Raw genomic sequence first — 13,903 nt, 5'->3', positions numbered from 1 at the left:
TGCTATGTGATCTTGGACTTGCCTAAAATTTGAAAATAAAGGCATATATCAGTTCAACAGGTTCCAAAGAGTACAACAAAGGGATTATCTATGGAGGTAGACCGACCTATGTAGCAGCCTTCACAAAATGTTATACAGACGTATGACATGTCCAATGTTGGAAAATAAAGGCATATACCGACAGGTTTCAATGAATAGGAAGGACAGTGTGTTTGTGAAATTAGACAAGTATAGACTCATGTAGAAGTTTTGGCTAAACTATTATATGGACACATTTGTCCAAAATTGGGAAACCAATGCATATAACAATTTGACAGGTTCCAAGAAGTATGTAGGTCTTTTTGGTGAAATTAGACGTATATATACTCATATAGCAATTTTGGCAAAAATTACTACACGTAGATCTACACCATTTAAAAATTTAAAAATTTAATATTTTTAAAAATAGAGGAGTCATAGGAACTCATTAAAAGCGAGTAACATTGATTTTATTATTTTAAGTCTTATAATAAATTTGTGATAAATTTTCTTAAATTTTTATAAATTAAAAATAATTTAAAGAATTCTAAATAATTTTAAATCAAAATCAGTCTCTTTACTATGAACTCAAATCTAAATTTAATAATATAAATTAAGAATAATATATTTTTGAATAGGTTGAGAAAATTTTAAAGACATTATATATATGTATACCCACGTAATTATTTGTGGAAAGAGGGATATAATAAAAATATGATATGTATTTTTAGAATTATAAAAATTAAGTACATAAAATAGATAATATTGAAACTTCCTCGTAGTTTAGTAATTAAATACCGTACATTTTATATAAAAAGCACTCCATTGTATTTCTCTACGTTAAGTTATCCTTATTCTAATGATGTTAACGGTGTATATATAACAGTTATATATATATATAATAATATAATAGTAATAAATTTATTCAAAAATCTGTACATACAACACTTATATATTAAAAAAATTATTACTAATTTGATCAAAATTGCTTGATAAATTCATCAAAAAATTATTATAACAATGATTAATTAGATGTTACAAAACTTGATTGACTAATTTATAATTGCTACAATATTGTTACTATGAATTTGAACATATACAAGAAATTTTGATCAAGTTTGAACATTTTTAAATAGGTTGTTGAATAATTTTTGATATAAAAATACTTAATACATAGTTTTTTTTTATCAAATTTAATTATTATTTTTTACATATATCTATGTCATAAACTGCTGTAACAATGTTAGAATAAAAGTAAGTTCTATGTATATCAATACGATGAAGTATTTTTTTTTAAAAACAATTCTTTTAATTTTGTCCATTAAATTTTTGCTCTAAAATAATTAGGGCCACAACTACTGCTCCAACATATTTCAAGATATATTGGTGTCTTTTGGTGTTTAAATGAAAGATTATGATCCAAAAATATGTTCTTTCATTCACAATGATTTAAATACTATAAAACAACATTCTATACAAACAATCAAGTATTATCTTCATAACAAAAATCTTTCGTCTCAAAATTACTTACTGTGTTGTTTATATATTATTATATGCAATAATAATATACAAATATTTAATTATCAAGTTTGAGTAAATCCAAAGTATTCGAGGTTGTTTTCAAATGTGCACTTTGGAAACAACATTATTAAGGAGTCCATTGTATCTTGGAGGAACATTTGCTTAGTCTGAGTGCATCACCGTGATGAGAGCAAATAAATTCTTAAAGAAAGTGAGTGTACACGCCTTGGATTCATTCTCTAATTTATTGAAGGATTTATGGAGTTCCTTGACGATTATAGTTCCCTGACAATATTAAAATTAAAGAAGCAAAATTCTGCAACAATCGACAACAACACCAATAGTTTCCTAACAGAAGCAAAATCGACCAAATATTCTCACCAACAATTTTAAGAAACTATTTATGGCTTCTTAAGGACACTCGTTTCGTAACTTTGCTACAGATTTTGTCAAGTTGGAAAGGTTCAATAGAGAAAACTTTCTACGTTGACAAAAGAAATTATATTTCCTACTCACTTCGCTAAATATGGTATATGTTCTTACCACACTGAAACCGACGAAAAAAGAAAATGAAACTGTGGCACATACAAGGGCAAGATAAAAATGGAATCAAGACGACTATGTGTGCAAGAGGCATATTTGCAATGCAATGTCTGATGCTTTGTTCAATCAATACTACAACAAGGAAACCACAAAGGAAATCTAGGGCTCACTTAAAGCTAAGTGTCAATCTAAAGATGCTATAAGTAAGAAATTTTTATTTCTAAATTTTTCCAATATCGCATGGTCGACACTAGAAAAATCATTAAGCAATTCCATGAAGTCATACACATTTATAATCAATTTGTACAACATGGAATGCATATGGATGAATCTATTGTTGTGTCTTCGGTAATTGACAAACTTTCTAATTCATGGAAAGATTATAAAAATAATCTCAAGCATAAAAAGGACTTATTTCTAGAAGAATTGGACTAGCCATCTTCGCATTGAGGAAGATTTTTGTGCTAATAATTCAAAGGAACAATCCTCTAAGGTGCTTATGGTGGAGGAAATTAAAAATCTAAGGAACAATAATAATGGTATCTTCTCTAAAAATAAAAAGAGGAAAGTTAATGACAATAAACAAAACTTCAAGAACTAAAAGAGAAAAGACAGTTGTCATCATCATGGTAAACTAGAGCACTATAAGAGAGAATGTCGTATTTTGAAGAAATAAAATTATGCGAGAAGGCCTGAGTTTGTGGCTATGATTGTAGAGGCATGTTTGGTTGAGGATTCCCAAGATTGGTAGATTGATACTGGTGCTACAAAGCACATTTGTATCAATCAAAATTAATTCTCTAGCTATTCATCGGTAGAAGAAGAGATAATTATCTACATGGGGAACCACTCTACAGCAACCATCAAAGGAATTGGTACTATCAAATTGGAGTTCACTTCATGGAAGACACTTACATTGACTAACGTGTACCATGTTCTTAAAGTTAGGAGGAAACCTTATTTCTGGAAGCATACTTATCAAGTGTGGCTTCAAAATTGTCATTGAATCTGATTTTATAACCATCCTTAAAGGAGGTGTATTTGTTGGCAAAAATTTGTGCATGAAATGTTCAAGATGAATATAAATAAAATTGTAATTTCTACTTATATGGTTGACTCATTTAATTATGGTATTTTCATTTAAGACATGTTAATTCTAGAAAAATACATGACATGAGTAAACTAGGTTTAATACCAAAATTTAAAGATGATATGCTAGAAAAATACAAAGTATGCATACAAAATAAAATAACTAAAACACTTATTTCCTAGTAAAAAAGGACTAGTTCTATATTGGAATTAATACATAGTGATGTATGTGTTTACATGCTACACCTACTAGGGGAGAAAAATATTATTTTATTACATTTATTGATGATTTTTTAAATATTATTATATTTATTTAATGAGGACTAAGGATGAAGTGCTAGATAAACTTAAAATTTATAAGGTCAAAGTAGAAAATTTATATAATTCTAAGATTAAACGTCTTTGAAGTGATAGAGGAGTGAATATCACATTCATAAATATTATGAAAATATGAGCATTGTGCATGAAACATCTTTTGCATATATCCTCAACAAAATGGAATGACAGAAAGGAATAAAAGAACTCTTATTAAAATGATGAATACTATATTTCATAACTAATTAAGTAAGGATTATTGGGGTGAAACAATAATGACTACATGTCACATTCTAAATCATGTTTCTTCTATAGGACATAAAGTCATCCCATATGAATTATGGAAGAAACACAAGTCTAATCTATCTTACTTATGAGTTTGGGGATGTTGAGCTATTGTTAGGCTGTCTAAACTAAAAGTAAAGAAGTTAGGACTGAAGGACATTGAATACATTTTTTTGGGATATGCTAAGCTTACTATATTTTATGAGAACAATTTTCTATTAGTACAGACGGAATCAAAATATCTCCATAATGACATGATATTGTCCACTTTGGGCCTAAATCCTCATGGCTTTGTTCTTGGGCCTAAGTCCTCAAAAGGCCTCATACCAATGGAGATATCTTCTATCCTTTTAAAACCATGATCTTTTCCATGTGTTTTAGATGTGAGACTATGTTTGCACCCTTGCAACCCAACAACCCCCCTCAAACGGAAAGCCTCCGTTTGATGTCCGAATCCTCGGCCCGCCAGGACTTTCTACCCCTCGGTCCATCCGACCTACTAGGACTTCCTACCTAGCAGCAACTAGGACTTTCTGCCTGATGTTTGGTCCTCTTGATTCAGACACGGGAGCACTCACTTCTTTTGTTTAAGGTTCAACTCACATGGTTAGATCTGGATTATGGCTCTTCTGGCGGTTTGTCCGGTGAAAAGCGGTCTCGCTCTGATACCACTTGTTGGTACCGATAGAATCAAAATATCTCCATAATAGCATGATATTGTCCACTTTGGGCTTAAGCCCTCATGGCTTTGTTCTTGAGCTCTCTCCAAAAGGCCTCATACCAATAGAGATATCTTCCATCCTTTTAAACTCATGATCTTTTCCATGTGTTTTAGATGTGGGACTATGTTTGCACCCTTTCAATCCAACAATACCGAGACTGCGTGGAGGCCGGGATGAGGTCCAAGATGAGGTCGGAGATGAGGTCTGAGATCAAGACGGCGTGGAGACCGAGATGAGATTTGAGACTGAAACGACATGGAGGTTGAGATGAGATCCGAGACCGAGATAGCCCGGACACCGAGATGAGGTCCGAGACCGAGACGACATGGAGGCAAAGATAATTAGATAATTATGGGTGCCCAAGCTTCACTTGGGTGGAGTTCTACTCCTTGGGTCACGTTGACACGTACTACCAAGTCAGTGCTAGGTTTGACTTTCACTTGACTCTTAACCTCCCTCTAAAAAGGGTCACGCCACCCATCGTACTTGCATCATTCCCCCTTTTCTAATATTAGGTTGCTGAGTTGATTTCTAAGCAGATCTCTTCTAGTTAGATTTATCTCTAAGGTACTTTCGTGAAGTTCTAGAAATTTATCCCAGAGCTCTTTGATAAAGTTGTAAGTATCGACCCTGTTGAGTTCTTGCACTGTTAACACACTTAGTAAATGGAAATTTTGCCTTATCATTGGCCATGAATTTATTTTGCTATTTCTTAGTCCATCTATGTTTCTCGAGTTCTTCTTCATCTTCATTTTTAGGCACTTCAAAATTATATTTTATGCAAAACATAATTTCAAAGTTAGTTTTAAAAAATACCTCCATTTTCTTCTTCCACATGACAAATTCACTCTCAAACTTTGGTGGATGGATGCTCAACCCGACCATTTCTCCTGATCTAGTTACTAAGTCGACAATTAGTCTTCTGAGTGGTCCCACTTTGATATTAATTGTTAGTGCGGCAGAAGCGATTATGATCGCTAAAGGGTAGTAGAGAATAACAATCTGTAAATGAAAATTTGATCTTTCACTCGCTAATGAATTAGCAAGGACATACTCATTAATTGAAATAAAACTAATACAAATGGAAAGAGATTCATTGTCTTACTTGGTTTGCAACCAATAGGTTGCTAGTTTAAGACTATGAAAATGACACTAAGATCTCTTTGGAAATGTCCCGAAGACGGAGAAGCCTCTTACAACAATCACATACAAGTATACAATTAAAAGAACAGAAAACAAAATGTGAGTGTATCTTTCAACTAAACTCCTAATCTTCTTTTATAACCATTGTTCAAAGTGCCAACATATTGAGCGGATGGGTCTATCAATCCGGGTGATATGACAGCTAATGTGGCGGATAACATTTATCCATTACAACAACCTTGTGTTGACATGGCGGATAACCCTTATCTAATACAATGGTCGTTTGTTAATGTGGCAAACTAACGATGTCATCCATTCAACTGTCCTTGTATGACCATTTGCTAACGTGGTATTCGGTAGGCCAATCTGGTTCGATCTACCGATCTGGTTGGGTAGACCGATCCACTAGTTCAAACCTTATGTGTTCTCCTAAATTATTGCACATTTAGACACACAAATTAGTAACACAAACAAATCCTACCTTAAATTAGTTTAACAATATATCAAAATAGCGATCTTTCGAGGAGATGAAAGATGTGCGTTTAAGTTGAGGATAGACTATATATCTCGTTGTCCCTCATTCGCCCCGTTACCAATTTTTATACTAGTATGCCTCGTGCACTAAAAATTCGAGGGGTTGTTGAGGTGAATTACCTTCCTTCCCTATAAGGTAAGCCATGGCTTCCATAATTTCCACAAATGGCTTATAAATTACAGGGTTTTCTTGTTGAATACTTGCTAAGTATAGTATAGTTTAGGTCTAGGAGGCTCCTGCGGGTGCTGCCTTATGAGCTACCTCGGCGTCCGACAAGTCTTCCTCGATGAGCTTAGAACTGTCCGCCCTCGAAGGCCTGGCCGAATTGCCACCCGGCCGGCGCGACGTCGAAGCTGGTGACCGTCCGGCCATCGCTGGTCGTCACCTGGAAGGAGAGGCTCTGCCCGTCGAGGAAGGAGTTGCTCTGCCAGTTTTGGCCCCAGTTGCGCGACATCGCTTGCCACCCGCCCTTGGACCCCTTGATCGACACGGAGTGCACGTCGCCGGCTCCGGCCACGTTCGTGATCAAGACCAAGTTGAAGAAGGAATGGCCGTTGATGGTGAACCGTATTCCCCCCTTCTTCACGCAAGGTACCCTGTAGAAAAACAGAGCTTTAGTGCTTGATTCCGGCGAGGGCGAGGGAAGTTAACGGCGAATGGGGTACCTGCGGAAGGAGACGGGGACGATGCCGGCGCGGTACTGCGCGATATGGAGGAACGCCGGCTGGGAGAGGTCGAAGTGCGGGCGCGGGGGGTTGCACCAGCCGCCATTGTCGCTGGGGAGGTCGAGGGTTGGTGGGCAGAAGTTGGTGGCGGTGACGATGATCGAGCCGGGGAGGCACGACTGGCTGTCGGCACACTGCAACTCGTAGCAGGAGCCGCAGCTGAGCCCGTCATTGAACAGCGCCGTGCTGAGCGCCGCCGTGCTGGTGCCGTAGCCCTGGCTGTAGAGGTTCCCGTACCCGCAAGCGCCTCCTGCACGCGAGCAATCCAGTTAAAGTCAGCAAATCGAGAGTTCACCGGAAACATTTCTTAAAAACTGTGGAATTGGAGCTGACCCATGGTGCCGGAGGCGTCGCCGCCGCCATAGAAGGTGGCGTGGGCGGATTCCCACCCGTAGGAGTCCGCAAAGGCGCAGCCGGATAAGAGCAAGAAGAAGTGGAGAAAGAGGAGAGCGCCGGCGGCCATCGGAGGAGATAGAGTGAAAGTGAAGACTGGTTGTTGGTTGCGGTGTGGACTTGTGGCGATGAAGGAGGAGGAAGAAGGCGGGGCATTTATAGGCATGGCTGGGTAATGGGCGGCGCGTCGCTGCGGGGGGCAGACTGCAGAGAGACAAAACACGAGTTTTGGCTGCTGGGCGGAGAGCGACGGCGGGCACATGGAGCGGAGGCAGTTGAAGGACCAACTGCGTGGGGTGGGGTCCTTCACATGCACTGTAATGGAAGAAGGTCGAGCCACGCTTTCTATCTTATCTCCGCGTCATTATCAACAACATGCTACTTCTATCAACCCAACCGTTAATTTAGATGGAATACGTCGACCGTTTCATTAAAAATTAATTAATTAATTAAACTGAAATTTTATAATCTATTTTAAGATAAGTGGATATGGATCGATTTATCTAGGCTTGTGATATACAAAAAAAAAATAATAATAATCCCAGTTAGTCGCATTGACTCAATCTCTGAGGTGATCGGTCCGGTCACATGACAGTTTTTATCGGCCGCCAGGGTAAATCAGGAAGCGCACGCAACGACCAACCCAGATAATGCCCAGCATCCTTTGATTGCGATCCCCATTTGGAGAAAAATTCTTGCAAATACGCCGTAGCTGGGGATCGAACCGCGGGTGCCAGGGTGACAACCTGGATGTCCTACCGCGACACCATGTTTAAAATAGAAACTTAATAAATTAGTAGATTTTATCCGTCTAAATTACAATTTAAATTTAAAATTTTTAACTTAGTCTGTTTAAATTATAATTCAAATTTAAAAATTATAATATTTTTTATTTTTTTGATAAATTCGTGTGTCTAATCCACAATTCATTTTGAGTTGGATTTAAGTTGGAGATTTTACAATCCGCTAAATTAGTGGACCGATCCGTCCAACCTTATCACATGGTAGATTTCTGATAAATTAATCTATCCCATCGTGACTCGTCTAACAATTGTATCTCTAAGACTCGTCTGCACATTTTGAATATCTAAATTAAAATCACTCCGTTATATTAATTTCTCAAATTATCATTATTCTAACTATATATTATAACAATTATAACATATCTAGTATAATGTATAATAACATCAGTTGTTATAATATATAATAATAAATTTATTCAATTTAATCAAAATAATCTATACATCTTATATATTAAAAATTTTAATATTAATTTGATCAAAATTATTGAAACTTATCAAAATCACCTAATCAAATTCATTATAAAATTATTATAATAATGAATAATTAGGTGTTATAATATTGTAATAGCTACTAATTAACTAATAGTTGTAGCCGTCAATTAGTGGTTGCTATAATATTTTTATGATGAATTTTGAGGATATTGAAGCGATTTTGATTAAGTTTGAATATATTTTATCAAGTTGATGAATTTTCCCACTCAACGTCTCTACTGATGGTCAATGAAAATTTATTATGAGATTAGGTCAATCACTCTTAAGATTAATCCATCCAAAGAATTGAATATCTAATATCAACTTAAAAATAATAATGTAGTAATTAATTAATGGTTGCTATAGTTGTAGCAATCAATTAGTGGTTGCTATAATTTTTTTATGATGAATTTGAACATATCAAACTATTTTGATAAGTTTTAAATATTTTTTATTAAATTGATAAAGAATTTTTTATATAAAATGCTCTATGCATAGATTTTTTATCAAATATAATTAATTTATTTTTACATGTTATAATAGCTACCTATGATTGCCACACTAGCTACACCTTAACTCATACAACAATGTTGGAATAAGGATAACTTCGATATGCAAAATATAGTGGAGTATTTTTTTAAAAAAATATTAATCTTCTAACATTTCTAATAATTAAAATATCTTTTTAATTTTTGCTCAAAAATAATTAGGGTCTATCGTAACTGCTTCAATATATATGTTAAGATCACTTAACATTATAATAGTTTTGATTGCCAATCGTATTAATGTGATAGTTTAAAGTTTAATATCAATACAACTAAAAAGTTGTAGATAGAAAAAAAATGTAATTAAAAAAAAATGATATTTGATTGGATAATTTGGGTTCCTTATGAGACAGAGCAAAACCTTCCACATTGATACAAATGCTTTTGTAGAGAAAAGAGAGTACAAAACATTAAATTTATAGTCCCACATTTGATGTTACGAGCACATGGCTTTCCATTTTCTCCCCTCCTCACATGGAATGGAATACAATGGACTTAGAGATAAAAATGTGAATGGACTCTTAACACCTACCTCTTATAATCTCATTCCACCCTTCGATCGACATGATGAAGAAGATGAAGGGTATAATAAACATTTGAGTTTAGCTAACTTTTTTGCCTTCATCTTTTGTCCCTATCCCTCCATAAGTACACATGTATTTGTGTTGTGGTCCACTCTCCACCGTTTTCTTCCCACAGCTAAACATGATCAATTAATTGAGAAAAAGAGCGAGATGTGGATTTCTTCTGATTTATTGTTGAAAATTATTGTTTGGGAAATGCAAGTTGCTCTGAGGTCGAAATCCTGCATTAATTCTTATTTGCTCAGCTGCTCTTACGTGATAGTGTTCGGGTACGTGTTTAGTTCACCATGAACAATTTGCATCATCAAATCTTCAAGAATCGGTCCCTTCAAATAACCTCGAAATCCTCTTTTATAGAGTTGTATTTGACTGATTTTCACCTAACAATCAATTGTTTAACTTCACCAATCGATTGCTTCCCTATAATTTAACTGTTGACACCTGTAGAACAGTTCTTTTTACCTTAGTAATCGATTGTTGAGCCACAATAAATGATTGTTTGCTTCCAGTCGAATTGGCCAGTCCCACATTTGATGTTACGAGCACATGGCTTCTCCTTTTTCTCCCCTACTCACATGGAATGGAATGGACTTAGGGATAAAAATGTGAATGGACCCTTAACACCTTGCTCCTTATGCTTACTAAACTATAGTCTCGTTGCATCCTTTGAATGACATGATGAAGAAGTCAGAGGAAGACAAAGGGTATAATTAATAGAGAATTTGAGTTTAGCCAACCCTTTTGCCTTCATCTTCTATCCTTGTTCCTCCATGAGCACACATGTATTTGTGTTGTGGTCCACTCTCCACCATTTGCTTTCTACAGTAAACACAATCAATCAATTGAGAAAAAGAGCCACATGTGGGTCTCTTCTGATTTATTATTGAAAATTATTTGGGAAATACAAGTTGCTCTGAGGTCCAGATCCTGCATTAATTCTTACTTGCTCAGTTGCTCTTACGTGATAGTGTTCGAGTACATGTTTAGTTCACCATGAACAATTTGCATCATCAAATCTTCAAGAATCGATCCCTTCAAATAATCTCGAAATCCTCTTTTATAAGGTTGCATTCGGACTAATTTTTGTCTAACAATCGATTATTTACCTTTACTAATCGATTGCTTCCCTATAATTTGACTGTTGGCACTTGTAGAATGATTTTTTTTACCTTATCAATTGGTTATTGAGTCACAGTAATCGATTGCTTGCTTCCAATCGAACTGGTCAGTCCCACACTTGATGTTACAAGCACATGGCTTCCCCTTTTCTCCCCTTCTCACATGGAATGGAATGGACTTAGAGATAAAAATGTGAATGGACCCTTAACACCTTGCTCCTTGTGCTAGCTAAACTATAATCTCGTTCCACCCTTCAATCGACACGATGAAGAAGTTGGAGGAAGACGAAGGGTAAAATAGAGCATTTGATTTTAGCCAACTCTTTTGCATTCGTCTTCTATCCTTATCTCTCCATGAGCACACATGTATTTGTGTTGTGGTCCACTCTCCATCATTTGCTTCCCATAGTAAACACGATCAATTAATTGAGAAAAAGAGTCACATGTATTTCTTATGATTTATTGTTGAAAATTATTTGGGAAATGCATGTTGATCTGAAGGTCCAAATCCTGCATTACTTCTTACTTGCTCAGCTGGGTAGATGTTTAGTTCACCACGAATAATCTGCATCCTCAAATCTCCAAGAATTAGTCCCTTCAAATAATCTTGAAATCCTCTTTTATAGGGTTGCATTCGGGTTGATTTATGCCTAACAATTGATTGTTTACCTTCACGAATCGATATTGCTTCCCTATAATTTGACTGTTGACACCTGCAGAACGGTTGTTTTTACCTTATCGATTGTTGAGTCACAATAATTGATTGCTTGCTTCCAGTCAAACTAGCCAGTCCCACATTTGATGTTACAAGCACATGATTTCTCCTTTTCTCCCCTTCTCACATGGAATGGAATGGATTTAGAGATAAAAATGTGAATGGACCCTTAACACCTTGCTCCTTATACTTACTAAATTATAATCTCATTCCACCCTTCAATTGACACGATGAAGAAGTCGAAGGAAGACAGGGTATAATGGAGCATTTGAGTTTAGCCAACTCTTTTGCCTTCGTCTTCTATCCCTGTCCCTCCATGAGCACACATATATTTATGTCATGGCCCACTCTCCATAGTTTGCTTTCCATAACCTCAAAATTCTCTATTAAAGGGTTGCATTCGGGCTGATTTTCGCCTAGCAATTGATTGCTTCCCTGTAATTTGACCATTGACATATGCACAACGACTCTTTTTACCTTAGCGATCAATTGTTGAGCCATAGTAATCGATTGATTACTTTCAGTCGAATTGACCAGTTAATTTGGAAAGCTTCTATTTGCCTGATAATAGTTTATCAATCGATTGTTGCATCTGAGCAATCAATTGTTATCACATAACAATCAATTAGTAGATCAACAAATTCCCTTTAAATTTTGAATTCGGAGTTTATTGTTTATTAGTTGATTGTTACTGTCTAGCAATTGATTGATAACCATATTTCAGTCTTTTCAAGGTTGAATTCTTGTCTTGCTTGATATCTGATTGATCTCAACTTACCAAGACTTCCTCTGTTTAGTATTTGATCATCCATGACCTGTTGGGACTTCCCGTTGTCTAGTATCCGGTCAACAGTGACTTGTCGGGACTTTACACGCCTATGTAGACTTCTGTCATCTTTGATCACCAACTGTCTGGTTGATCATGACCCACTTGAACTTTCTTTTTGTCAACTTTTTGCTAGACTTTCAATCACTAAGTATCCGATCAACCATGACTCACTCGACTTTTCTCTTGTTATCTCCCTGTTGGACTCCTGATAATCAAACGTCTAATCAATCGTAATCCACTTAAATTTCTCATCTCATGACAACTCTCTATTGCTCTTCTTGTCAAGTCTCTGGTCAACCTTGATCTACTTACTCTTCCCGTCTCATGCCAATCCTGTTGGTCTTTTCACTTTTTGTTAAGTCTTCAATCGATCTTGACCTACTTAATTCTTTCTCAACCCACTAACATTCATCAAATATCTAAATCCAATTCAAGTCTTCTCGAGTTTGATCAACTAAGCTCAGTCAACTTAATCGATTTTGATCCGAAGTCGATTACATCAACAATTTACATTTGGATAGCTTAAGAAGATGATTACAGAAGTGATCTTGTTGGAATTGATAGGTTATGGATCGAAGAACCTTTCGATTTCTTATTATCAGAAGAAAAAAAAGTGTTGACCAATTTAGCAACACTATATATAATGATTGAGCTTGTCCACTGTTTTGGTCCTTTCTACCAACTTGTTGAAGATTATATAGGACAATCCCCAATCACTATTTTTTTTTAGTTGAGAATGTGAATGAAAATATAGAGTAGTTAGAAAAAATTAAGACAAGTGAATTGGTTTATATTGAATCACATCATTGAGATGATATGGGTTGGGCAGATTTATTAAAGTGGGCAAGGGTCGAATCTCGACGAAGTTGAAGTAATACCCTTCTCCGTTGTGGTCAACTGCAGCTTCTCGATTTACCTCCTCATAGATGGGCATGGGACCGATCGTGTAGGGTCGCTGGGGTGACGGATTCCACCTTTTGCTAAAGAGTTATAGAATGAGTCATTAATCCGATTGTAATAAAAAGTAGAATCCGTCACTCCAGCGGTCTCACACGGTCAACCTTACTACCATCTATGAGAAGGTAAATCGAAAAATTACAATTGACCACTATGGAAGAGAACATTCTCTCAACTTTGTCAAGATTTGACCCTTATCTATTGCAGCAAATTTGCCCCACAGTAACCAATTTAACTACACCTTAGGGGCAAGTGAGTTATTAATTCTAGAGTTACAAAGATATTAATTTAATAATTTCATTTGAATTTAGAGCTTATAAATACATGCTCATTTCCTCAATCTCAACAACAATAACATTCAATAATTAACTTTTTTCTATTCCTCTTCCTTCTTTTCCTACTTCCGTAATAGTGATTTAGGTACAAATTCAGTTTGCCATATAAAAATTCATGTATAATTGCTAAAGATGATTTAACCATCATTCATTCAAGCTTCTAAGAATCTTCAAGACAAATTTATTTTTTAAAAACTATCCATATAATACAATAAAAGGAGACCAAGTAGATACACATATTTGCCTACACAACAAAG

General features: G+C 35.6%; 1 protein-coding gene across 1 annotated transcript; it reads right to left on the bottom strand.

Annotated features, from left to right (window-relative positions):
* Window positions 1–6,182: 6,182 nt before the first annotated feature.
* Window positions 6,183–7,374, bottom strand: LOC141847166 (expansin-A4-like). The gene is made up of 3 exons (XM_074735147.1): window positions 7,230–7,374; window positions 6,837–7,146; window positions 6,183–6,767 (listed from the first exon to the last, which is right to left on the bottom strand). The coding sequence occupies exons 1-3, from the start codon at window positions 7,357–7,359 to the stop codon at window positions 6,464–6,466; spliced, it is 744 nt and encodes a 247-aa protein (XP_074591248.1). The 5' UTR covers window positions 7,360–7,374; the 3' UTR covers window positions 6,183–6,463.
* Between the last annotated feature and the right edge of the window lie 6,529 nt (window positions 7,375–13,903).

This window comes from Curcuma longa, chromosome 16 (assembly GCF_044706935.1).
Source record: "Curcuma longa cultivar G26 ecotype Majalengka, Jawa Barat chromosome 16, ITB_CL_G26_1.1, whole genome shotgun sequence".
Lineage (NCBI taxonomy): Eukaryota > Viridiplantae > Streptophyta > Magnoliopsida > Zingiberales > Zingiberaceae > Curcuma > Curcuma longa.
The sequence above is the reverse complement of the archived record's forward strand: the minus strand, read 5'-3'. Positions and strand labels throughout refer to the sequence as shown.